The sequence below is a fragment of the Syngnathus typhle genome, linkage group LG7 (assembly GCF_033458585.1).
Source record: "Syngnathus typhle isolate RoL2023-S1 ecotype Sweden linkage group LG7, RoL_Styp_1.0, whole genome shotgun sequence".
Taxonomy (NCBI): domain Eukaryota; kingdom Metazoa; phylum Chordata; class Actinopteri; order Syngnathiformes; family Syngnathidae; genus Syngnathus; species Syngnathus typhle.
Genome location: NC_083744.1, coordinates 16,368,176 through 16,390,936, shown reverse-complemented (window position 1 = coordinate 16,390,936; position 22,761 = coordinate 16,368,176). Strand labels below are relative to the sequence as shown.

Below are 22,761 nucleotides of genomic sequence, written 5' to 3'. Positions count from 1 at the left end.
GGCAAGAGTGTTTGCGCACTGAGCGTCATAACGAGCTCATTCAATAAGGGTGAAATTGCAAAACAGGATATAGTTGATCCTATTTGGGAGCACGGATGAGCGGCGAAGTGTGTGCCCGAGCGAGGGCAGGAAATTTGTCGCCGTCGCTTCCGAAAACCAGAGCGTGAGGATGTTATTTTGTAGCGGGCGGAAAATATTTAATAATGATGGCCTTGGGGAGGTACGCTCGCTAATTGAAATGATATGCATGATTAATAGGTGAAGCCAAGCTAGCGGTGAACATGAGGAGGGGGTTCGCTCGAAGCCCCTTTTCTCCCCGTCTCGACGTCCAGCTGGAGAAGAGCCACAACCACATTGGGGATCCGCACGGAAACTTTTCTTGGACGACACAGGCGGAGGACAATTATGTACATCTGATCTCTACGTTTGGGTACTTTGTGGGGACGGGTGGGGGTGGGGTGGGGGTGGTTAACTGGAAGGAAGCTTGGTGGGTCATTCCTTCGGTTTTGGAGCTCCTGTCCCAGTCAAGGCCGCAATGGCGCTGATAATGGTACACAGATGCACTACAAGGGGGTCTTCATATGGAAATCAAGTTTGTGTAGGAGAAATCAACCCCCCCCCCCCACACACACCTCGAACCGAGTCCAAAAGTGTGGACGACCCCAGTCTCATTCCCAGAATCCAACACCACAAAAACCATTTCCAAACCAGAGGCGTTTTGGAAGTTGCGTGCTTCTCTACTACTTCTGCAAATTCACTTAACCCCCCCTCTCTTAAAAAGCAGCTTGCATGGAGCCGTAATCGACTTTAGTGCTTGACTTAAAATACAAAGACCCAAGACATAAATTGTCATAGGAGACGGTACGATGAAGGAATGATACGATTCGTGATACGATGCAGTTTGTATCAGTCAACCCGGATCATGCTAGCATTCCCATCAGCTAGCTACTTAAATAGCATGTTACACGTTTTCATCAATTTGTCGCTCGAAATTCAGATTTTGGCACGAGATTGGAATTTGAATGGGCAGTCTAAGTCAAGAGTTGCGATTGCCTAGCTCCAATGTTCTTACGTCGCTCGATAGCGACGTAGCTTTTAGCGCTGTACTTCAAATCCGATAAAAGTCCAGCAGCAGCAATTCTTCTGGAAATATTTGATAGTTTCTTCCGTGTTGCTCAACGTATACTTGAAATTTGGATTTTGGCACATAATTGAAATTTGCTGGTATACCTAGGACCGTAACTCTTCCGATAAAATCAAGCTAGCTGCCAATACTTTCCAGTTCCATTCACCAGGAAATGACCCGAGCGGATATTAGCTATTTACGTTACCAGTTACGCTAACATTTATAGACTCGACAGTAGGTGCGAGTATGTGGCCACGCAATTGTTCAGTCGCTACGTAAGCTAATTCAAAGCAGCTGACTACCGTTTACACTTGAACTTTCCTTCGCCGTTTGAAAAGCCCCCCGTGCCTGCCCGCTTTTTCCACACGGGTGTCACTTCCAAGCGTGAAAGCAGACACCGGTGGGACAAGTCAAGGCGGTCCAGGTCCAGAAACAACAAAGATTCTGACCCCACGCCCCCCCCCCCCCCCGCACTCGTTTGCGTGCGATGCTTCCCCAGGAAGGTAAACAAGCTTTTCGCTTGGTCCGAAATGGGATTTCATTCTGCTGCTGTAGCACTTTTTCCTCCATCTTTTACAGCCCCTCCTTTGCGTACTTCTCCTCCCCTTTGCCCACACATCTGGAAGCCAGTTCCTCATTTATTTATGTTTTTCCCCCCCCTCTTCTTTCTCTAGAGTCTTACTTTTCCTCCCCAAAAAAAGTTCTTTACCTTGTCGTGCAATTACATCTCACTATGCAATTACACTGAGACTTTCTCCCGCCCCTTCAATCTGCAGCAGTGGCGGCGCTCACATGGCAGTAGACGGAAATAGAATAGCTTCATGTCTGTTTGGATCGTGGCCCGGCACAAACTATTCTCCGCCACTTGACTGACAGTAGGATGTGGGCTTTCTACAGCCGGGCCAGTCTGCGCAGAGCTTGACTCCGGCAAGGCCATATAACGCGGCTCCGGGACGGGCAAAACTGAAGAAGACAGAAGAAGAACCGAAGTGGCGTCGCTATGAATCCCGGCGGGAACACTTAACCTTTTTAGAGCACGGAGCCGGCCGGGGTGAGTTCAACGAAAAGTTCACTCTCGAGCATGTCTGGAAGCGGCGACTTTTGCAGACTGTAAACATAATACAGATGTTAGCGCGTGTGTCTTATGTCTGACTGGAGCTTTGAGGAAGACTTTTTCAAACTTTTGAAGGAAATTTTGATGTAATTTTACACAACTTGTCAAAATTGGGTTTTTACGTTTTACTAATAACTTGTTTTTAGAATTGTCAATCAAACATGCTACTTTTGTTTGACTTCAAACATTAACTGTAAATTGCTTTTATTGATTTATTTTTTAAAAAATCATTGAAGGAGGTATACCGTAATCTGCACGATGACTTAGTGGAGTGTCTCCCGACCTTTATCGAGACAAGGTACATAATTTACATTGCAAAAAAATATCTCATGGCACACTACAAAACAAAAATAACAAAAAACAAGATATTCTGAAGTAATGATGATCTTGTGTCACTTTACTCACAAATATATTAACTTGTAGATTGAAGATCTTAGATAACTATCCAACCGATTAGGTGAAATTGGATCATTTCTCTCCGCTCACACGGGGAATCCATAAATCTTTTATCTGGGAATTTTTTAAAATTGGGCTGGGTGTGAGCCCTTGAGAATTTCGCCAAATTGTGCTGCCAAAATCGGTTAAATTAGGAAGATATATGCGACTTCTGGCAAGGACTTTTTATTTGCAGTCTGGATGCAAAGAGGTGAGGCACAGAGACTGCAGGAGTGTCCGATGACATCACAAAAAGATGTTTGATTTGTGGCTCGTTGCTTTTTTCTTTTTTAAAGTAGTTGCTGGCAGGGGGGGGGGAGGATGTTCCCACAAAGTCATTAAGTTGACAAAACTGAGTAGTCCTGGCTTTGTCACGACGCCTTCGCTGTATTCCTGGTTGCCATGGTAACAAAGGCTGTACTCAGCATTTGCTTGTGACCGAACCACAAAAAGTATTGTTAACGCTTTTACTTTAGTTGTGTTTTCGTTGTACATTGGCGCTTATAATTCTAACCACTGGAAAAAAAAAAAAAAAGGCCAAGACAGTATTTCAAGGGTGCCGATTTTCAATTCGTCTGGCCCCTCTCATGACATCACCAGTGTACATGATTGACATTTTCTTCTATCATGGCTAACACCAAAATGACAGCTCAGCGCACAGGACACGTTTCCAACTTTTAATAAGACTGTCGAACAGCGTGGAAAAGGAGGGGGTGGAAATTGTGGCTAATTTGCCTCAGCTCATCCACGTTGTCGTCCTTAGCCAATCACAGAGCAGATTGTTCATTGGAGGTTCCTGAACTTTGAGGAAAATTAAACAAAGCAAATGTCTGATTAGCGCAACGTACATTTAGGGGGTGTCTATGGGCGCTCGAAACGATTTGTACTCCAGGGCAACTTAGATCAAGAGCAATAAACCATCCTGGTTTTTGGTCTGTGAGTCTGGCTGCTGTCTTTTAATCTCGACACATGACATTTGTACCCCCACCGGTGTCCAAACAGAGCCTCGGAAGATTTATTACCGTGATCACAGAAAGTCGGTTCGACTGAAGTACTGTCATGACAATTGATGTGGGATAACACCGGCTGGATTTACACTGCACGGCTTAAGTGAACCAGTTTTGATAAGTAGCACGTGAAATAGTACCTATAAAATTATAGTTATGCCATTGATTTGGAATTAGGCACTTGGACCAGCAGTGTGAATCCAGCCTAAATCGACTGTAGCCATGACGTGATTTAATCCGTGAGCAAAAAATATGGACCTACGTATTCTTGGCGCGTATGTCACAAAACGGGGCTTCACCGACGTCGGACTCAGCGTTGGACTCAATTAGGCGAGTGCTGGTATAAATTTTTGCGTAGGTGTCTCCGATATGGCAGCCGGCGCGGCTTTCCAAGGCCGCCGAGCGAATCAATATCCGACCCGTTTGAATTAGAACAGCGGCTCCGAGCTCCTCCGTAGAGTGACCTGCTTTTTTCTTTCTGCTTTTTTTTAGCTCTACAGCTTAACCTTACTTCTGTCTATAAGTTAATTGGACTGAAATCTACCGAGGTTGCACTGGTCGCTCGATAGACGCCGACGGACGCCTTGTGATTATTTTCGTGAGATGTGTCAGGGTGTATCTAAAAAAAAAAAAAAATACAATTGGTTTGAAGTAGAATGCATGGATTCTTTGTGATATTTACTCCCGTTGACCCCCATGTGGTTCCCATTTGGCGGCTTGCTGAAGATGCTGCCGGGAAACGCCCCAAATGAAACCTCCTTGAAGTGGTGCCTGTTTTGCTGGCCCGGTGGATCGTCCCTCCCATGTTTCCCTGTTTTAGCCGTTTTGCCTAAACGCTCCCACGCGGGGGACCGGCCCACCTACTTCAACCCCGCTGTCTAATGCCAAACAGCTGTGAAGTTGCCTCGTGAGCATTAAGCGACACCACGATCGGGATGAAATTGAGCCTTTGCCACCCCTTCCCTGATCAATGTCAGCAAATCTTTCAAAAGTCCTTGAAAGATTACCACGGACCATCAACTGGTGTGAGGTCTTCTGGGGTAAAAAAAACAATATTGGCAGCCGACTTTCACTTATCCGTGAATGCGTGTGGCGTGGGTGTTAATGGATGCTCAGCCTGCCTATAAATTACACGTATGGAAGCGTGTTTGTAGACGGGGTCCCGGGGACATGTAATGCCGTGGCCATTTGCGAGACACTCCGTCTTGCTTGAAGTAGTCGTGCGACATAAATGCGAGTGAGGTTATCCGGGAGCTTGATTGAGAAGCGAGAATGATGGCGAGGATGGATGGAAAATGCGACAAAAGGGTACTTTCGGACCATTTTTAGCCATCTCAGACAAAAGCTCAAGATGGCAGATAGATTGATTGACTTAATTACAAAATTGGGTTGCGTTAGGAACAGAAATTTGTCCTGTACTGGTAAAAACCATATCTCAAAACATGATGTCCACTCATGCACATGATCTTTGCCAAAGAGAACAAACCGCAGTCCATCTGGGAAAGTCGAACTTCGAAATGAGAAAATTACCAAGGGGCTTGCTTAACGATAAAATCCGGCTGCAGTCATTTAGTTTTGGGCAGAAGATTGTGGCTTCTTCAGAACAATAAAGATCATAAAGAGGCACCCGAAACATACTTGAAAAAGTTAAATGGTTGCTTTTATCATAATAGAACCGCTCAACAGCCTTTACTTGCTCCACGTCCAACTTGGAGGCTCCAGACAGGTTACTCTCGAGTTTACGACTCAAAAACCTTTGGCAAGGTTTTAAAGACGAGCGTGGAGCAGCATTAATATTGTTTTTACATGACATATTTTATTGCTGCAGCCGCTCTCTGTGAGCACGGGAACTGCCAGTGGTTTCCCAGCTCAGAAACAAAGATGAAAAAAATATGCGGACAAAAAACAAAAAAAGCCAAAAGTGGCTGTTCAGACAAACCTATTAAAATAAAAGCAAATATTTTACAATCCAGCAGTTTTCTCATCCCTGACTCCGTTATGAAGTCACAGTTTCTTTGTGGAACTCTCCCAATGACACGGGAAGCGATAATACGATAAAGGAAGGTTGAAAAGGAAATTTGTCTTCCCTCAAAACATCCCAAATCAATTGACATATTTCTTTGACAAAGCCTTGTCCATGATGAAACTTTGAAAGTTTGTCAAATTGAAAAAGAAATCCAATCAAGACTGGTATAGAGATGAATGGGACCAAGTACAAATCTGATGACTAAGCACATATTTTCATCAAGTAGCTCTGCTCTTACGTTACCTTGCCGGGCAAAGCAAAGGGTGAATACTGATTGGATTGTGAATGATAGCTAGAGTTAAAGGACCCACAAACAAAACCTCAAATTCTAAGGATCTAAACTTTGACCAATCAATTGAGAATGTTGAGGCGAACAAGGACAAGAGGTGACCATCTCTACGACAAAACCGATTGGCTGGTCGACTTCAGCTCTCGCCATCACCGCATGCCAGACGTGGTTGAAAATCAACACGTCTCAAAGTTGAACGCTGACGAGGATCTACTAAGGTCACAACAAAGCTTCTATTATCCGAAAGAAATGAAGGAAGCCGGAAGGTATTTCGGTTGGCCCGTGTCAAGTGTTAAATTTCTGTTTTTGCAACCGCAAAAGTTCTGCTTGGGCTAAAGAAAGCAACGATGGCTCAATCTTCAACAAACATCTTTCTTACGCTACGTTTATCTTATATTTTCAAGAATGCTCTGACTTGGGAGTCATCATCGAGGCTTGAATCCTGGCAGTAAAAAAAAAAAAAACGACTGCGAATAAGCTTCGCTGGCAACTGCGTGAGGTGTGTCTAATGCGCCACTGCTGTTTTTAGATTGTCGGTTGCTCAGCAAAAACTGAGGTAATCTTTCTGGTTTTGACAAACGTCCAGTCCTTTCAACCCAAAATGCATCGCAGATATGTTTATATCTCCTCTAACCTCTATGTTGAGGTTTCTCAACAGATGTTTCAAACACTGAGACTACTTTTAGCGCTTTGCCACGTTTAACTCGGTTTCCCATCAAGTTTGCTGGAGTTAAATTTAAAAATAATACTCAACAGACATCTTGACGATAAAACTCTGTGAGCGTAAACACTTTTGCAGCCTGCTGAGTGTAAAGTGCCGCGGGTTGATGACAAGGGCTGTTAGCAACATGTGCGACCACTCGCTACGGCTGATTACAAGTGCTGCATTTAGGCGGCCGGGCCGTTGTGCCGGCGTCCAATTTGGTCCGGATGACTCTCCCCTAATAGCCGTGTGTGTTGCCGCCTCTCCGCAGGCCTCATTCATTATTGAGCAGCTCCCGATGGCTCGCCGGCGGTCGCTTCTCCGGTGTCACGTACCCATAGTGATCCCGTTCCCCGCACCCAATCCGGTTCCCAGAAGTTCCTCGCTTCTACTAGAAAGTCTTAGCCGCTTCATCAAAATGAATATTTTCTTAGCGGAGCAGCTAGAATGCATTTGGATATTTCATTGGTCACGTCTCAGGAGGTATGGTACCGCTTTGTTTTTATTAGGATGATTGAATTTGAAGCAATGAAAAGACTTGAGTAGGCGTGCGTCGCTAATGTTAGCTACTGATGGTAACATTGAGTACTCCGTAGAGATCAAAAGTGAACATTATCTTTTTTGAAGAAGGTACATTTTTAATGGCTCTCCTTCGGCAAGTGGGTAGTACGGCATACAGTTTGAAGTTCAGGGTTCGATTCTCTGCAACACTTTAATGATGATTAGCATTCCCGAAGTCACTCCACAATATTACATTGTTCATTGATGTGTTGCTTCAATTAGCCTCACAATCATGCGTTTAGTAAATCCTTCTTTCATCCTTAGTCGTGTTCCAGTATATTCTGATTTGAACACCCCACAATGTTGTGTATTAAATTCTTATACTGAATTTCAGGGACATATTAGTTCCTTCTTGTCAGCCACAAATCATAGGGAGATAGCATCTTTGCTGATGATTAGTCTGCCATTTGACTGTAAGGCATGATCGCTCCACGATGTTGAGTGTGTGTGATTAATTTGCCATTCTTGGATTTGCTGCATTTCTCTATTATTATCATTTTTTTCCCCTTCATATTATCATTACAATGCTGCCAGGGGAAGGAATGCAGTTGGACGAGAATAGAATGGCAAGGCCTTACAAGGCCATGCGGTTGTGTCTCCAGCTTGGACTTGAAAAGGTTTCTGTCTCAGAGACCAATAAAAATGTATTAGACAGAACCAGAACAAGTCCAAAAGCAGACCATCCAGTGCTGAATAGCTTCTGTACAATCTGATGTCACGTTTGGGAAACAAGTCTTCTTATGTTGTCTATTTAGGTATCAAGGTTGAGATACTAGATACTATTATCAATAAGAATTTACTAAATGCTAGCACAATGCTAACCATATTGTAATGCAGTAAATGACATGAATTATGATAAATACGGAAAAGGGGCATCACCCGCACTTATTTGTCAGCATCGTCCTCGTTTAGAGGCTTCCCCTGTCACGCCAGTCTGACACATGTCAGCCGCTCGCCGTTGATTTTCCACCATTAGGTTGCAGGAGGCGGACGGGGCGTGTTGTTAATGGCAAGATTTATGTCGCCGCATCGCTCAAAGTGAAATGACGGCTTCCCTGCCAAATTGGGTGATTAGCGGGGAATCGGTATAGATACTCTATATCCATTTGGGTGAATTTCTACAACCCACTTTCAATTTTGATGCCGTTTATGCACGACAGTGACCAGGTCCAAATATCGGCTTTTGCAGTTCATGCGATAGGGAGCTACAAGTCAATGTGTGGAATGCAGAGTATTTAGAGTCCTTCAGATAAAGGACCAAGTGGACTGTAAACAGTCCATGCAGAAATGCAATTTGTTTGTGTCAGGAAAGGAGTAAAAGCAGGACCCAGTCTGAAAGAGTTTATTAAAAATGGCCTCCACCCTGTTCTTCTTTCAGGGCATAGGCTTCATTTGAGGCAAGACTGTGATTAGTTTCAAATCTTCATGTCAGTCAGTGGTTTGTCACAGAGTCTGCAAAGAGTCGTTCAAGCTCACCACAGAGCTGAGATGAAAGCAACTGAGCATTTATTTTTATGCAGTGACTGCTTGATGGTGACTAAGAGAGACTGTGAGCTCCCTCCGCAGTGTAAATTCTACTTTTTGAGCTTTCTTTGCCACTTGACTTGGTTGTATTTGAAAACAAACAAAAAAATGGTGAAAGGCGGAAGCAGAACACCATGTAGTGTTCCTAATGTAATGATAACACACAAGGAAAATATTGTTGATCGATAACATTTGTTTAAATTAATTTTACATTGGCCATTTTGGGTCTCACTTCTCAGTTTGGGAAAATAACTTCCTTGATGGACGTTTACACGATTACTCAGCTATTATACTTATTCTTAAAAAATGCATGCAAGTGCAAGAGTCATTACGGAAGGTACACATGCAACGAGAGCTTCCAGCTTTAGCCGCCATGAAGCCAAAACAAAAGTGTCCTTTGTTTGGTCCACGTTACCGCCGACACCGCAGCCCACCGGTGGCGGAAACCCGCAGGAAAGGGTAGCTCGCGTTTCAATGCCGGACATGAAAAGAAATGTCTTCGGTAGTATGGAAATGAGCTAGTGTGCTGTGAAAGATCTCTCATCTTTGAAAGAAAATCCACAGTTGTGTAACATTTGCGGTTTTAGTGACATGCTGGGATGTTCAACAAGCCACCGGCTTTGCCTTCACGCAGTTCTGGGTATGCTCTATTTAAAACAAACACTAAGGGCTCTATTTTTGTAGAGAGCGCACGTGCGCTTGGCATAAAAACTGGCGCATCTTGACACAATTTGGTGACTGAAAATGGACTAGACTTTAGACCAGCTAAGAGCAGGTCTAAGTTGTGGTGCAAGTGGTGTAACGGGATCTTGGAGAATTGGTGATTGTGTGCTCTACTGACATAAGTGGAGGCCGTTATCGTGTTTCATAAATTTGACAACAGCATCTGATACATCATCGGAATCAATTCATTGGATTTCTTCCGCATGGTGCCCAGCGATTCCGTTTCTGCTTGCGGCTAGAAACGTGAACCGCTTCCAGCAGTATCCACAAAGTCTGACGTATCTTTTTTAAGTCTTTTTTTAAGTCCCAATGATCGTCACACACACACCTGGGTGTGGTGAAATTTTTCCTCTGCATTTAACCCATCCCCGTGTGATTTTAATCCATCCCCTGGGGGAGAGGGGAGCAGTGAGCAGCAGCGGTGCCGCGCTCGGGAATCAGTTGGTGATCTAACCCCCCAATTCCAACCCTTAATGCTGAGTGCCAAGCAGGGAGGCAATGGGTCCCATTTTTATAGTCTTTGGTATGACCCGGCCGGGGTTTGAACCCACAACCTTCCAGTCTCAGGGCGGACACTCTACCACTAGACCACTGAGCCGGTATACAACGTGTTGTTGTGCGTAAGTGGGACACAGTGTCACTTCTTACTAACTATCGGTTTGTAATTAAACTCCACAGTAAACACAAAATGAGTAGCCGCCCTGCACGATATAATTAACTAAAAAGGATTAGAGAACAGCTCTCCGGAAGGCGGCAGCAATGAGGGTGGTGGGGGGTGGGGGGTTCAGAGTGCATCCGTGGCATCTCCCGCTCGAAAATGGACTAATCCAAATGGGATTCATCGATAAAAAAAACGGGTGGAATAAAGTTGCGGCACTTAAGGCTCAAAGTAGTGCTGAGAGAGAAAGAGAGAGGCCCTGGCTGGCAGCCAGCCAATAAATTAGAAGATAAGAAATATGATTCTTCTGGCGCACCACAGCAGCGACTCCTAACAGAGAGTTTCATTCATAATTAAATTAGTTGTAGCCAAAGAAAGGCTAGACAAGAATGGGACACTCTGTCGCGGATCAATAAGGAGACATTCGAGTGGATGAGCCACTTGTTTCTATTCCTAATTAAATATGTTTCCTTTGTGTTCCAGGTGATTATCTGAAGCGGAAAGGTGGACAAAAGAATGGCAACTCCGCAGTGCAGCTCCAGGCAGAGCAGCTCGCTGTCTTCTTCTCCCAGCAGGCAAGTAGGAAGGGTGAAAGGAAGGCCTCACGGACACTTGGGGCTTGGCACTGGATCTTTATTGTAAAACGTCCAGTGGCCAAAGCTACCACAAGAGTGGCTGATGCAATATGAAGCCCCATTTCCATCATAGAGTAAAGAGCGATTCCAAAATGGAAATGAATACATCAAGCTCCATTATAAATGATTCGGTTAGCATCAAAGACATTTGGAAAACTCTGTCGTCCAACATAAACCAAGGATGTTTCTTTAAAAGACTACATCGGAGTATACGGACAAACACTGGACGGTCGTCGAAAACAAACACCAGATTGACAATAACAGTAATAGGTGCTATAGTGTAAAATAACACCATCCTACTTTGGTCCCCTTTGGCCCCTTATAATGTAGTAGATTTGAGGTATGTGGTTTTGCGCCATACCGAGAGTATGAATGGTCATAATATTGTTTTGAGCAGTTTGGATTTGGACAAATTCCGGGAAGTCAGGATGGAATTTTTGGGCAGTGTATATTTTAGGTGCCACCAAAAGTTAACACGTCACCCAACACCGAACCGAACACATCCACTGAAAATGGAAAGAACAAATCATACATGGATTGTGTATGTCCAGTTTTAGAAATTAGGGTGGAGACCTTAGCTAAACATTTGCAAATACACTTGCGACCACGAAACATCTGTGTGTACAAAACATGGCCCGATGGTCACTTTAAATATTTCTCCTTTTGGATAAACTATCAGCCGGGGGATTCACTGAATCACCACCTGGGATGGGATTTTTTTTGTACAGAGCTTGAGCGCAGACTCCAAAAAAGAGCAAGAGAAATGACAGAGATGATCACATCCATGCGTGAAAGCCGGCAAAATTGACTAGATGCAGTTTCCTGGCTTCACTTGAAAGGTCAGCCGACAACATCTGGCAGTCGAATGTCTGCCGTGGCTTGCCATCAAGACCGAAATGGGTACGGTATCCAATTACCACGTGGATATAAACTTAGGGCGGGATCAAATCAGAGTGGGGCTTCAGCATTGGTACCATGTGCTTTTACCATCTTCATCGGCTCATATGTCTCACGGAAAGACCAATGGATGGTAGAGACACTGGCCGGGGGGATTTGAGCTCCTCAGTGAATGCAGCTGGAGAATCTTTGGAGACTGCAAAGGCAGCTGTAATCTGTATTGGCATTGCTGTGGAAAAACACTCTTCTCTGGTGTGTCATATTTACAAGACATATTTTCCATTTACAAGGATTTTCACTCCCTTTGTCATTAAATTGACTTCTTTTTGGATTTGTCTTGGGTTCTCCTCTCTCGGTCCAAACCAATCCACAATGATTTTCTTTTCTGGCCACATTTCCACTTGTGCTGCCATGCCGGACGCACTTCTTCTGTGGTCTTTTTGCGAATGTGACATTTGGCGCCACAGCCGCCACGAAATATCTATCTATCACATCAGGAGTGAAGAGTTGCTTCCTTCCTCCCTAATCCAAAATTGCTTTGAGAGTTTTCAACTGCTCGGTGAGGACTGTACCAAATGTGAGTCGAGTAACCAACACCAAGAGACATACAGAACTGATTTTCAGTGTACGATTACAATCAAGGAATTTCTTCTCACTGTTCTATGAGGGGAACCATAACTATGATCTCGTCACCACTGAAAACAAATCTGACAGTCAAAGTCTTTTTGATTTTGACCATCATTTAGTACTTGGTCTCTGCAAAGAGACTGTCCATCATTCATTTGATTCAAAGCCAAGATGGCTGAACCTTCACTCGTGATCTATGAAGGGTTCTTGAAACGCAAATCAGCTGAGGGCTGAGTACGTTTCCAGTATGAATGTTTTGGGCGACCACACCCCTCCCTCAGTCGCAAATTAGTTCCAGCTGCGCTTTAACCGCCATACTTGAACGACAACATCTGCTCTGCTGCACACCTGCCCATATGCCGCAGGCTAACTCCGCCACGTCGGCTGACAGAACTTCTGGCTCCGAGACGGATGGTCGTGGTGTGTTTTCATGCACACTCGCTGTTTTGAGCCACGGATGCACTGACTCATACACTGGGAGGATGTTTGTCAGAGAAGTGCCTCCTCTAGTTCAAAGTGATACACTAGGTTGATGACTCTGTAAAGTCCAAAGAACAAGGCAAAGGGCTTCGCCTTTGAGATGACCTGCCTAGATCGAATATCAGTCCATAATCTTGGATCATCCAAATCAGCCGGGATTGATCCAAGCCAGTGTAGACAATGGATGGAAGAACTAAATTGGTTAGTCCATTCACTATCCTGCACCAGAGTTCTGGAGAGGGGAAACATCATGTGACTGAGCAATGATTCATCATCAGGAACAATACCAGAAGTGCAACTGCTTCCAAAATGAATCACTCACAGTTTTTATTTTCTCACAAACAGAAAATCCTTACACAATTAAGTCTTTCCTAGAATCTGGACCCATTATATCGTCCGGAATGTCTTGTCACGGTGAATAGAAACAACTTAAGGCCCCAACCACCCTTCGGCAGAACGGACCGGACCGCACATAACCCAGCTCCCCTCCACCTGGCGAACGTTTGCTAGTGTAAACATTGGACCAGAGCAAATATGTCTACAATTAAGTTACCTTTAAGGTTTTTCAAGCGGAGAATGTCCGTAAGCCACCAAGAGGCGGGACATTGCCTGAATGTGGAGGTATTCCGCAATGTCTTCCCCTAGCAAAAGACGGATAATTTGCTTGAATTTCAATCTGAACTCAAGTATCGCTTGGGAAATGAAGTGGACTTGGGAATTATCCATCCTGGAGGTCCTATCAGGGGTGTAACAGAAACAAAGTGTGACTGTATGGCAGGGTATTGAGACTCGTTCCTTCTCCTCTGTTGGATTGATTGTGTTTATGTCCAACTTTATTTTAAGTCACACCAGAGTCTGAAAAACGCCTGCTGTCATTTAATGAGTCTCAAGGTAGCAAGCGGCTGATTTCTTCCTCTCAGAGGAAGAAGACCGGTATTAGACGACGTAGCTGCCGAGAGCCCTCTCTGAGGCCGGCACGTAAATATTTGTTATGTTTGTCAAAGTGAAATGCACCGCTTCCCCTCCTTTGGAAAACAGACCTATTATTATCCTCATCATCGACGATTTGCGGCCGGCGAGGCGAGTAAATCCAGCCTGGCTCATTCTTTTGCGATGATGTTATATAATGTGTGGGGGGAAAAAAATGGTTTGAAAATGGCCAGCTTGCTTTAGGTGTCTCTAAGTGGTTAATCGTATGAAATGATGCCAAAGTGAGAGCTTTCCCCCTCGTCGGCCACAACGAGTGCTCATCAAGATCTCTAGAGTGTGACTCACTCGCCGTCGCGTTCATCGAGAGGTTTGCTGACACGATCCAAATTTGACATTTTCTTCTCAGAGGAGGAAGTTGTGTTTTTACTTTCAATCAAACCTGAATTATGCATCGATTCTAATTATAGAGTCATGAATTTCATTTCAATATTAAAATGTACTAAATGATTGTGCGACCTCTGGGGTTCCACTGAAGGTATTAATGTTTCCTAGTTTTGAGCCTTTGGTAGCTCTCTGATTGGCTCAGGGACCACGGTGAGGCGAGTTTGTTGCCGTGGAGGGTTGGCGGAATTCGTTGCTTTTCTCACTAAATGAGACCTTTACGTGACCCAAAGAAAAGCCCACATTGATTTGCTTTCATAAACCGCTGGCTGCCGTTAGGTTTGTTAGTGGATTCGACTGAAATGGAGCTGTGTTTTTTTTTAATGATTCTGTCCTGTGTAGTCGAAACCTAATAGCCGGGCCGCGCAAACGTCATGCGTCCAGAGAGCTCGCCGATGGAAAATGTGTGTTTGGCGAACGAACGCCACCGCAATCCTCTACGCCCGCCGCCGTCAATGTGGCTGACTACATCTGGTGCACGGGGATGAAAATGAGAGATTTTGTAGGCATTGAGCCAGACACTTTGAGGACTCCCCAGGTACCTGGACTCTCGATTGCCCTTAAGCTGCAGTTAATTAGGCAAGTATTGACGTGTTTGCCTGGTGCGACCACTTGTCGGCCAACGCAGACACCCGTCGTGGATTCTTGCAAAAAGCAGCTTTTGTCAAATAGTTAGCAAAAATCTGGTGGAGGTAAGTAAGAATTACAAGAACTCTCCCAAGCTCCATAAATCTATTTTCAATACCACGTGCCCTCATTTTGTTCACCTGGAATCCACGGAAAATCCGTATTCGCACAGGGAGAAAAAGTAATAGAGAACCCAATTCCACAAAGCAAATTAAATTTGAGTGTGTTGACTTTGGACTAAATGCGGGTCACTTACTTTTTCCTGTGGTTGTTCATCCAGCAGCAGTCGCATGCAGTGCCTGCAGGTGGACTCGGTCCAGCGCTGGATGGAGGACCTGCGTCACATGACGGAGGTGGAGTGCATGTGCGTGCTCCAGGCCAAACCCATTGAGGTCGAGGACGACGGCCAGCAGACCGAGCTGATTGTGTCCGCCGGGGCGGGGACGGGGGCGGTGGGGGACCACGTGGCCCGCAACAACCTGCAGACGCTGCTTCGTCGGGCCCTCGTGGTCAGCACCGAGTTGGGTAAGATGTTCCAGCGGCTGGAGAAGGGACGCTGGCAGAGGGTCCACAGTACGGCGGTACGAGCAAACTGCCACGTGCGCTCCCTGGTGCACGAGTACAGCGCAGCACGCACCACGCCGCCCGAAATGCAGAAGGTGATCTCGATGTTGGGCTCTTTGAGCGCTCGACTGGTGAGGTCAAGTCACTCATCCGTGCGGTTTTGCTTCTGTTACAGTTTGAGACGTCTCTACTGGAGAAGTGCATGGAGCTGACGAATATCACAGAAAGGTACAACAATCTAAATTTAAAAGTGACGTCGGTGGCTTTCACGGAAATTCAAGTTCCAGTTGAACATCATCCTAATGAATCATCTTTAGTTACGTGGAGACATCTTTTTGGCCACTTATCTTTCCAGTTAACTCTGACAATGGAGAATGTGTGTCCATGTTCTGACCAGAGCATGTCCATTTATTGCCACTTTTCCCTGCAGGTGCATTCACACCGAGGATGAGTTCTTCCTAAAGTCCATGAGAGATGCTATCCACGAGATCCTGACGGATGTCAGTGAATCATTCAGCAATATGATTGACATGGCATTAGCTAATGAAATCCAGGTTTGCAATTGTAAATTACAGACAAACGTCTTTTCGGCTTGATTGTCACATCTTTGATGTCTTCTTGCAGGTTCTGATCAAGCAGATTGAATCTTCAGACAATGTCCACATCATCGCCAGTGCCATCAGCAACCTGCTGTCCCTTACCCAGGATGGACCGCAGCTCTGCAGCATCATCGCCAAGGTAATGCGAAGACCAACTCCAACTTGAGTCCAGGGTGTCCACAAAGTCACATTGGCTCAGTTGAAATCTGAGATGAGTCATTCTAAGCTATTTTGGCCATATTGGATTGGGAAAGATTCCAAATCAACGAACAATCTTTTGGTGTCGAACAATCTACGGGTGTACCCTGCCTTTTAAGTGTAAGAGGTTGTTTAACTGCAAGATTAGGCAGCATATCAAACAGTGAGCCTCGATTGGGCGGGCCATTAGTTAGCTGGCCACTTCCAGGACACGCACGTAAACAGATTGTAAGATCAATACTGTCAGTTCCCATTAGCACAGAGCGTTGATCACGTGGCTTAGTTGGGTCTACTCATCAATCCGCCCCACCTTAGAGAATGGTGGACAGTGGGAGCTTACCTTCCGATAGCCGTAATACACACACAAAAACTAATTAGCTAGCTAATTTAGTATTTACACCATTTAACATGGGCACAACTTGAACATTTATTATATAAACGTAATGTTTTTCTTTAAGTGATAGCTCTCATAAATAAGATTTAAAAAAAATAATCACTTTACTTCACTTGAGTCTCTCTTGCCACCTACACACACCCCTACAAACACACAAGCACACACGTTACACAACATAGTGCGTAATTTCTGGAGAGTGTCCAAGCTTCTCCAATCCTGATTATCATTTTCCGCAGAGGGCGTACTTATCTTCCTTTTTTCCTCTCTTTCTCCCGTTAAATGCGATTAGATTTTTAAATGCTGGGAAGGAGAGCTGATATTTCTTCTTTGGTGACACACATTACATACATTGAACATGGTGAGTAACATCGTGACATAAATTGGTGAGTCAGTGTGCACATTAAGTAGACTGTGACTCAAATATGACTTGTAAGATATCTACAGTTGTATTTTGTAAGAAAAATATTGTAGTGAAATACACTCCTAAACTTGAAATGGCTATTAGGATGGCCAGGAGGAGGTTTTACATAGTAATCGTATTTAGGGATGGTCACTATTAAGAGTCACTAAGCAATTGAGAATTTATATTGAAAATTAAGCAAAAAAACTAATTTAGTCTTTGTTTGAAATACATTTCAGCGCAAAATAATACAGGTTCAAAATAACTGGAGCACTATCAAGTAGTTCGACAACAGCACAATAGACCAACAAATAAAAACGCAAATGCGTTGTACTCACCGAAAGTAACGTAGCTACGATCGGTTCTTCAAGATGAGGCCATGTTGACGGTCCAGTCCACTCAAAAGTTGAACATTTGGTGTTTTATTCAGTTTTAAAGGTGATAATGAACCTTTTAAACACATTTCCTGAGCGTAATTTTGACATTTTAGCTTAATAAACAAACTTTTGGTCAACTCGAAACGGGTAGCTAGCTGTCGGCCATCTGAAGATCCACCGCAAACGCGATGACGTCACACACCTGCCAATTCTATCTGCCAATCAACAATTCAACCGTGATATTATTCACTGCATTTTGTCTTACCTGGCAACGCACGCTGGTGCTGAAATCTGATTGGCTGAAGAGCGTTGACGTAAACAAAGTATAGGGGTAGCGCCATAAGCGCCCGAGAGGAATCAAATCAAGAAAATGGACTATCGGGAGCAATAAACAAATTTAAATTGTACCAGTGACTTATTTCAGCTATACAGACATTTCCAAGTAAGCAGTTTTATTTTCATTGGAGCAATAACAAGGGAGCCAGATAATCATGAATAATTCATTTTACGTTAAAGAGGTTGCTCTCAGTCCCAAGTCTTGCTTTTAAACATTTTAAACCACAATAATCTTACTATTATTATTATTATTTTTTAGGGTTTTCCGCTGAGTTATGTTGCTTGGTTGCATTTTCAAGGTTCGGGGATTTTGTTGGTTATTTAAACCACATACTGTGGATCAAAAATAGACTATGACTTGTCCATCAGGGGTAAACACATAAAAACGGTTTCCGTGTGTAAATAAGAGTTGATGTGACATTTTGTGCGCAACGAAGCGCAAATGACAGAATTACATGCTGCATTATTCCGTTGGTGCGAATACGCCGCTGCAGAGGCATTTTTAGCTGTGTGCGTGACAATGTCTGGGTGAAGTTTTTGGAAACGAGGGAAAAGTTGCTCGATGACGTGTGAAAACCAAAGCGGCCATGCAGGTGGAAGAAACGACAAAGTAATCGCATTACTGCATCGTTCTCAGCAGGATTCAAAAAGCAAGTCTTTTCTTAACTGCATATTTAGAATTAGTATAGACTAAGAAAAAAATATATAAGCCATCTTGAATCCATCCATTTTATTTAGAATTGCGTGATGGTTGGTTGATATTCAGTGTGACTGGTCTGTAATTAAGTATTGTAAAACACAACTATGTCAACTGTATTAAAGTTATTCAACCACGGTACTTTCAAGGGTGGCCCCTAGTTAAAATGAGCTTGGTCAAAGTTTGCCTCACACGTATTTTTGTTTTCAGCCAGACCACATCCCACATCGCACTGTGATTGCAACATTCTGAACTAGACAAAGAGCCAAATGTAGCTAAAAATCATCTATAATGAAGGTCTATGGAAACATAAAAGTTAAGGGAAGCATTATATTGTGAGGGCCACCAGCTCATTGCACATTTACGTCAACAGAAGGTCCCGGAATGACCCGTCGGCGACAACAAAACATTGAAATTCATCACGTTGGACAAACATTGCATATTTCATGAAGTGAAAACAGTGAGAAGATGATGAGAAGCTAAAAAAATAAAAATAAAATCGGCAACATGTCCATGCAGACACACTTCCAGGTAGTCATCTGTGTGCAAATAGGTGGAATTACCTGGTGGAAGGACAGCCATTATCCTAATAAGCCCATTAGAGCTGTCGTGCGTTGTTCACCATGTGGAGTGGCCAATCACGCTGCCCTCCACACCCTAACCGCTCTTTCCTATTTGGATGATTGGACAGCCCGGATCCTGGGAAGACCACTGTCGGACTGTTTGCTCAATCTGAGAAGAAAAAAAAAGATTTTGGATGAACCCTAACATTTTTCACATGGTCACTCAAAGTCAATTTCAAACAGTGGGATCCGTGCAAGTGAAATGCTTTGGTGCTTTAAAAAGTTTTCTGGTCTAAGCAAACATCTGTCTGGCAGGAAGGAGCGGTGGTGTCATTGTTCAAGATCTGCCGGCAGGATCGTTTCCAAGGCCTCTACGCTCACGCTCTGAGGACCGTGGCCTCCATCTGCTGCGTGGAGGAGGGCATCAAGCAGCTAGACAAGGTATTTTTATCTTATACCTGAATATTTTTCAAATGTAAGACTGAGGGGAAAAACAAAAGCTTCCAGGCGTGACAAGTCTTGAAGCAAAGTCCGCTCTCGATGAGCGAGGCGTCGTCAGGGGAGCGTCCGTCCGTCAGCCGCGTCCGCTCAGCCTCGACAAACACAACTGTTGCCGTGGAGGCCGCCGGTGATGTGCAGGTGCTGTTTATCAGCCGATACGCTGCTTGCTTGCGTCAACCTATTGGGACTTGATGGAATCATAACATGGAACTTGATGGCTAACAAATTTCAGGAGCAGGCCAGATGATTGACAGATACTCTGTTCTTTTAGGGTTGGATTTGGGATTGCCGTTGATCCCGCAAGGTGAAAACCTGTGGCTATTATAAATGGATTGAAAGCTAAAAATTGCCTCTTCAGTCAATGCAGTTATGTAAGGTCAACTCCAGAAAGATGCTCTTTTAGGGAGGAACCTCAGATGGGGGAAGGGGGTTAACAGGGGGTGTTTACACGTCACTGCTGCTGACGTCCACAGAGACCAAAATAGGGAAGTGTCCTTTAAACGCGGGCGCACCGATGCTCATCAGCGGATGAGAGTGACAGCTGTAGATGAATTATTAAAGTGAGTTTCTAAACTTTTTCACCCCCAAAGTGACGGTGCATTATATTCAATAATAAATTTAAGGGTAAGAGCCAAACAAATTCATTTGATCATTCCGGAGCACACAGTAAATGGATGGATATATTAGTCATGTGCATTTTATCAAGTGTATCACAAAAAAATATTGCATTTTTAAATTAAATTGTCAAGCTATTTGCTCAAAAATTGATGTAGTGCATAAAGAAGCACAAAGCTAATGTGATGTGCAACACTGCCTCCACGTGGAGAAACCTTGAATTGCAACTATATTAAAAAAAAAATGAAATTGGAGTCGTTAGGAATGAAAGCTACAGAAAAGCTATAAAATTGTGCAATTTTTAAAAAAATATATTTTGATTATGCCACGCAGAAAAGTTTCCATTTAAGTCCGTGATGTTGATGATGGCGGATGCTTGGCCCCAAACAGGTTGACGGCATCCTGTGCCTGGCGGACATCCTGACGGATGAAGGCAGCGTGGAGGCAGCGCGGGCCGAAGCGGCGGCGGTGGTGGCGCAGATCACGTCGCCGCACCACACGTCCACGCAGCACCTGGCCAGTTTTCTGGAGAGCATGCACGACATTGTCACGGCGCTCATCAGTGAGTGAGAAAGCCTCATGCATAATGCCAAAAAAAAAACCTGTAATATTTCGGACAGTTTGAACATTTGGGACGTGTACAACATTTTAAGATTCACCGATCTGAACTTCGATTTTTTTCCCTGTCCGTCAGACTTGTGCGAGAGCGCCTCTTGTGGCGAGGTCTTCCTTTTGGCGTCGGCTGCCCTGGCCAATATCACCTTCTTCGACAGCATGGCCTGCGAGATTCTTCTGCAACTCAACGCCATCCACATTTTGTTGCAGGCTTGCAAGGACCGCCAGCGAGTAGACACGCCCTATTCTAAAGACCAGGTGCGACACCCCCATTCTTACAGAATCAAAATAAAATAGTGCTGACTCTCAGTGTTTCCATTTTAGGTGGTAACAATCTTAGCCAACCTCTCCGTTTTGGAGCCGTGTGCGAGTGAAGTCCTACAGGAGCAAGGTAATAAAGATTCAAAATGACCTGACTGTAGTGCATGAAAGCTCCGCAAGATGGCAGCATTGTGCTATATACAGTCATAGTTGCCGGCAGCGCTGCAGCTTAGACTTGAAACACAACGCACACGTTTACAAAGTTATGTTTGCCTTTATCTGTTTTTTTTTTCTTTCTTTTTAACATCTCGGCAGGTGTGGAGCGACTGCTGCTACTATTAGGCGAGAGGCCGTCTTCCTCCAGTCCATCCGAGGGCGCCGCCTGCGAGCGCGTGCAGCAGAAGGCCGCTGTGACATTGGCGCGCCTCAGTCGGGACTCGGACGTAGCCCAGGCTGCCATTCAGCTTAAAGGTATTTTGCTCGATGGTTTACAGTTCATTTCATTTCCCCCCCCAAATCACTCCCAGTTTTGCTGACTCACACAAAATTGAGTGGACAGTCTATGAAAACAGGACACACGAGATAGTTTCATGACCCATGCACAAAATTGAATAGGAAGGCGGCCATTTTGTTTTGAAGCAGGCAATCAATGCAGATTACTCAACTGCCTACTCAATCTATTCTCAGATTACTTTAAACGTAGCGGTGATGACGATATTAATGTCTGCAAACTTTCCCTCTGCTGCCCTCAGCCGTTCCACGTCTCATCGAGCTGTGCCGATCCCCCACGGAAAGGAATAACAGCGACTCCGTCTTGGTCGCTTGCCTGGTTAGTAATTGTTGTGATTTCAAATGTGTCATTCTGTCCATAATTTATGTGTCCGTACAAACGTTTTTTTCATTCCCGCTTGTATGGTTCACTAATATTTTGGCATCTATGTGTGCAGGCGGCCTTGAGAAGGTTAGCATCAGGGTGTCCGGATAGCATCGAGGCGGCCGACTATCAGCAGCTGATCAAACCGCGCCTGGTCGACTCTTTCCTCCTGTGCTCCAACATGGAGGAGAGCTTTGTGTGACGCTAACGTGCTAATGCGCATCAAACGCTTGAGAAACGATAAAATATTGCTCGACCAGAGACATTGTGCATGAGTTCAAAGAAATATGACATTACGTCACAGGGTAAATCAGGACCTGATTCTGTGACTCCATGTCACGTATTCTATTTATTTATATTGTGTATAGATTAGAATCTCAATTTAATAGACCCAGAAACAACAGACCCTAGATTCAATAGACAGAAAATAGTCCACACAAAATGCAACTATTTCAATCTGTTAGCCACTTTTTCAGGAATGTCACAATGATATAAAAAACTAAATTCAATTTTTTTTGTTCCTAAGAAGTATAAAGGTATCAGTGTACCAAGGATAAAGTTGTAATATAAATGGTTGAAAGTTGTAATATTATGTATCTGGATGAAGTCAAATATTTCCAATAAAAAAGTCAGAATGTTACTAATATAATAGATCAGTATTTTAATTTTTATAATAATTAAGACGTTGCAATATTCCAGTCATACAAATCACTATATTTGCATAACCACATTACAGTTAAAGATCTTGTTTCCACGGTGTTTTTATGACGACTGCGCGCATGAATCATTGCCATTGCTTATATTCTTACAGCACGCAGAATTAATCCACTTCCTGTAAATTTCCATTCATATTTGTTATGATCATATGTGCTACTGGAATTTGTTAAATTTTGGAATTTAATATGTAATAAAGACAAGCAGCTTTCAATCTGGCATCTGTGTGATAAGATGAAGCGATATTCCG

General features: G+C 44.0%; 1 protein-coding gene across 2 annotated transcripts; it reads left to right on the top strand.

The window, feature by feature from the left end:
- The first annotated feature begins 1,719 nt into the window (after positions 1 to 1,719).
- Positions 1,720 to 22,725, top strand: LOC133157523 (protein inscuteable homolog). 2 transcript variants are annotated; one of them, XM_061284130.1, is made up of 13 exons: positions 1,720 to 2,177; positions 10,650 to 10,741; positions 15,087 to 15,462; positions 15,543 to 15,595; positions 15,798 to 15,921; positions 15,992 to 16,105; positions 19,247 to 19,372; positions 20,438 to 20,609; positions 20,742 to 20,920; positions 20,987 to 21,053; positions 21,239 to 21,394; positions 21,676 to 21,752; positions 21,871 to 22,725. In XM_061284130.1, the coding sequence occupies exons 2-13, from the start codon at positions 10,683 to 10,685 to the stop codon at positions 21,997 to 21,999; spliced, it is 1,632 nt and encodes a 543-aa protein (XP_061140114.1). In that variant the 5' UTR covers positions 1,720 to 2,177; positions 10,650 to 10,682; the 3' UTR covers positions 22,000 to 22,725. The 2 variants fall into 2 exon arrangements, with proteins under 2 accessions (XP_061140114.1, XP_061140115.1); XM_061284131.1 differs by lacking the exon at positions 1,720 to 2,177 and adding an exon at positions 6,974 to 7,183.
- Positions 22,726 to 22,761: the final 36 nt, after the last annotated feature.

Coding starts and splice junctions, on each gene's coding strand:
- LOC133157523 (XM_061284130.1), top strand. CDS start 10,683: ATGGCAACTCCGCAGTGCAGCTCCAGGCAGAGCAGCTCGCTGTCTTCT. Junction 20,610..20,741: donor CATTGTCACGGCGCTCATCA/GTGAGTGAGAAA, acceptor CCTGTCCGTCAG/ACTTGTGCGAGAGCGCCTCT. Junction 21,753..21,870: donor CCGTCTTGGTCGCTTGCCTG/GTTAGTAATTGT, acceptor CTATGTGTGCAG/GCGGCCTTGAGAAGGTTAGC.